The 4384-nt window shown below is 42.0% G+C and overlaps 1 protein-coding gene across 1 annotated transcript; it reads right to left on the reverse strand.

The window, feature by feature from the left end:
• Positions 1–2865: 2865 nt before the first annotated feature.
• On the reverse strand, positions 2866–4253 carry LOC109468228 (fibroblast growth factor receptor 3-like). The gene has a single exon (XM_019766481.1). The coding sequence runs from the start codon at positions 4082–4084 to the stop codon at positions 3128–3130; it is 957 nt and encodes a 318-aa protein (XP_019622040.1). The 5' UTR covers positions 4085–4253; the 3' UTR covers positions 2866–3127.
• Between the last annotated feature and the right edge of the window lie 131 nt (positions 4254–4384).

Here is a 4384-nt window from a genome sequence, read left to right on the forward strand (position 1 = left end):
GTACTTAGTGTCAATAAAGAATCTACTAGTATATAATGTGTATGATGATTATTGCATTACTAAATCATATGTTAAAACATCCATTGGGACGGTAAATGGTAAAAAGTAGGTTATTTACAGAATTTCACTCCTTCTTTAAAAATACGTTGGGACAACGTAACCCTCATGGTCAAAAATGGATTCGGTAAGCTAATTCTACATGTATAATACATGGGCTCTGTAGCTTCGGTACCAGGCTGTTTCCAGGGCCTACGTACTATACACAGCTTTGTACCCTGGATGCCAAAGCTAGTATCGGGCCGTTAGCCGTTTTCCTTCGGCAGCCTAGAGCCCTTCGCCAGCCTAAATTACCGCTACGGGGGAGTTGAGCCCAAGGGTTTGTCCGGCCCTATTACTATTATCGTTTGTAGGGCCAGCCAAACTCCCCCCGGGCTAGACTCCCTCGTAGCGGTAATTTACACCAGCGGGCGAAGGGCTCCTGCTGCCCGGAAAACGAGTTCTGGCTTCCAGGGTAACAGCTTTGAGGATGATGATAATTTTATACAGCTTTAGTAGTTCATCGGCTCCAACTTGCCCCCAGCGAATACACTACATACATCCTTCTGGCTAAATCTGGGCCTAACGTGCTTATATTGGTCTCACACCCAGACCGAGACTCTACGGAAGACAAGCATTTAAAACCAGGATAAAGTAATGATCGTAGGTATTACTAAACTTTGTCATTCATATTTGGTTTAATATTTATACAATCATGTAGTATATTATGCAGAAAAATAAGTTGTAGTGGATGAAAAACTAGATATTTCCATACCAGTGTTACTTTGAATAAGTAGTTTTTAAATTAAAATATGAATGTCACTATTTTGTTTGGCCACATGAGCAGTACGTTGTTACATCACAGATTGTCTTCGCTATCTCTGATTCTTACCTAATTTGCTTTGAAAAGTGTCACAATGCACGGTTCGGTTACATGTATCTATGATCATTATTACCTTCGCCAAGAAGGTCATGTTTTCAGAGGCGTTCGTGTGTGTGTCTGTCTGTAAACACGATAACTCAAGAAGGCTTAAATGGGTTGTCTTCATACTTGGTAGGTGGGTAGGTCTTGATGAGACCTAGAAATGATTAGGTTTTGGGCCCCCTGAAGGCTTGTTGTGGTACTGCAGCAGAACTTCGGTTTTTGATATCTCACGATCTGGACGTGCTAGGGTCACGAAATTTGGACGGTAGGTAGCTCTTGTGCTGAAAAAGAAGTGACGTAGGTTTGAGATCCCTAGCGGCTTGCTCAGGAACTGCAGCGGCGTTTCTTTAAAAATATTAAAAAGAGGATAACTCAAGAACCGGTTGACGGATCGTCATGATTTTTAGTTTGTAGGTACCTGAAGTAAGGCTTGACAAAGTTTTACGACAATTATGCAAATATGATGTAATTTACATAATTTATGAGGAAATTCTATAAATCAGCTGCATTGCATTATAGGACCAGCTAAGCTTGTGACATATGTAATTGATAACACAAGAAACACAGGCAGATATTGATTATGTAAATTAACACTTAATTTGCATAATTAATGAGAAAATGTTATAATTCCATAATGGTAACTACCTGGAATTTCATACTTGGGATATTTGAAAGTTTAAGTGAAGGTGAACATCATTAAACATAACTTATTCTAATAAGGACCTCATTTGCATAATTTATGAGGAAATGATAGAATGCCTTTCTAAGATAAGGCTGTCTCTTGATGGAGAATATGATCATCTGATATAATTCGTGCATATGAGGATCCTATAATCAGGAGGAATAATCTTTACTTTGTCAGTCATAAAGAATAGTATCATTTGGCGAAGGTATGAGATCGTGGAACTCTAGTTTATTATACAATTGATAAGAAAAAAAACATAGGTGAAATCAAAGTATAATACCAATATATCTCGAGGTCTCAAAATAAAACTACACAAACAATGGTAAATGATAATGACAGAAAGATAATATAAAATATTTTTATATAACAGTGATGCTAATTATAAGCCGCGGCATAACTTGCTAAGGATGTATTTGGTGAAGAGTTTAAAAGTCATGGATAGGAAATGATGTTTTAATTTACGTTTCAAAGTTTGAAGAGAGGTAAGATTTTTGAGGGAAAGGGGAAGATTATTCCATGGAAGGGCACTTTTAAATTTCACATTCATCTGGGCCTGGGAGGTTCTGTATAGGGGTATGTGTAATTGGAAGCTATGACGGGTTTGTCGGAATTGTGAACGAAAGTTGAGAAAGTTTTCAAATGTGTCTGATAAACTATGGTTAATAAACTGACAAGTTAAAAGGGACAATTAAAATATATTGATGTCCAAAATATTCAAATAAACTCTTCAGTTTCATTCCTTCTCATTTTCTTCTTTTCCTGAATTGATGTTGGCATTCTATGACATTGGTCCAATACCTTTTCGCAACATACGACATATATTTGCTCATTATGTACGATTTACAGTATGGTCGAAAACTTTTTTTCTTGGAAACGCACGAAAATTCATGCGCGCGCGGATGTCATCCATATAATCAAATCAACATGAACTTAAAGGTAGTATATTACAAAAACGAAGTAAGTATTTAAAAAACACATGATCGTTTTATGATTGAAATTCCTAGATTTTATCATTATTTACCAAAATATTCTGTGTTCTTGCAATATTGCCGTAATATATGATAACAATGATGTAAAAACTATAGATATAAGGGAGACTATGCTTCTTGAAATTGTACTATCTTATCTTAATATCTTGATATTTTATTTCTAATACAGTGTGTATTATATTTTAATGCTAAAACGAAATAATTATTTACAAGTACCGGAACATGGTCGTTTTCAAATTTGTGGCTAATATTCTTAGATTTTATCAATGTCTAGCCATATAAGCGGTCTTACAATTTTGCCTTGATATATGATAACAATGATGTATAAGTATAAAGGGGAGTCCATTGTTCCGAGGTCCCTTTTTTATTTATTTATTTTTTTACTTCATGATTCACCACAAAACAAGGCTCATGAGAGCCACTCAAATGCTTTGGGTTGCTTTGGGTACAGCCAGTGAGGACAGATGTTTGTTGACATTAAACTTGGAAAGTTTATCGAATGTAGTGATTGCCCGGGTACCCCGGGTGCGCAGCTTGTCTCTGCGGCCTCAGCAGGTCAATTTTCCGCACCAGCTCGTCAGGCGTTGGCCGCCTCGATGGGTTGAACACCCAACATGACCTGATGATGCGGTACACCGGCAGCGGACAGTTCTGCGGCTGCTGCAGACGGACGCCTTTCCTCAGCAGCTCCAGTATCGTGCAGACGTCCGGGTGCATCGGAGCGCCAGCGTAGCGCGGCTCCTCCCCGAAGCTGGTGATCTCCCACAGCAGCACGCCGTACGACCACACGTCACTCTCACACGTGTACACCCCGTCCCGTAACGACTCCACGGCCATCCACTTCAGCGGTAACAGTTCCTCCTCCCCGCCTTGCTCGGTGCGTTCATACGCCGACGACACGTAGACGTCACGCGCAAGTCCGAAGTCCGCGATCTTGGCCACTTTTCTGTCACTGATGACGACGTTGCGAGCTGCGATGTCCCGGTGCACGATCTTCAGACGTGCCAGCTCCGATAACCCACAGGCCACGTCAGAAGCGAAACCGAGACGCTCTAACAGTTTCCTATCCCCTGTGATCTTGCACTGTTCACGCAAAGTCCACAGGTACCGGCGTAGCTCTTCATTGCTCGCGTACTCTACCAGGATGTACTGAGGCTCCGACTTGGTCAGAACTCCGTAAAGCTTCACCACGTTCGGGTGTCCCTCGTTGTCCTCGTGGATTCTGGCGAGAATGTCCATTTCTCGTCGAAAGTCGCGGACAGTAGACGCCATCTTGCGGTCGGGCCGGATAGTTTTAGCCGCGACCAAAACCTCGTACCCTTCCGGCACGCGCAGCCCTGCCCGTACGACATGGCCGAACTCTCCCTCCCCGATCATGTGTTCGAAGCGAATGTCCTCTCTGTCTACTTCCCATGACGAAAGGGTTTCCATGATTATGACGGACGTCATTTCTGAGTCAACTTTTGCCTGTCGGTGACCCCGTTTCAACAGGATTCCAGTGACGATGCAGGCGATTACCACAATGGTCGGAATAACGGACGACAACACTACAACAGCGACTTGATTGTTCGCAGGAATGGAGACGTGCTGACAAAACTCGCCCGACTGTCCTTCAGCACAAATACAGCTACCATTGACTGGATCACACAACGCGTGTTTTCACAGTAACACCTCATGCTGCAATTTTTCCCGAACGTGCCAGGGTCGCACTCGTGCTGACACCTGTCTCCGCGACGGCCTGCAGGACAC

This window comes from Branchiostoma belcheri, unplaced genomic scaffold (genome assembly GCF_001625305.1).
Source record: "Branchiostoma belcheri isolate BF01 breed outbred unplaced genomic scaffold, Haploidv18h27 scaffold196, whole genome shotgun sequence".
Classification (NCBI taxonomy): Eukaryota; Metazoa; Chordata; class Leptocardii; order Amphioxiformes; family Branchiostomatidae; genus Branchiostoma; species Branchiostoma belcheri.

What these genes read in the sequence shown, in the direction of transcription:
- LOC109468228 (XM_019766481.1), bottom strand. Translation starts at nt 4,084, where the DNA reads ATGACGTCCGTCATAATCATGGAAACCCTTTCGTCATGGGAAGTAGAC.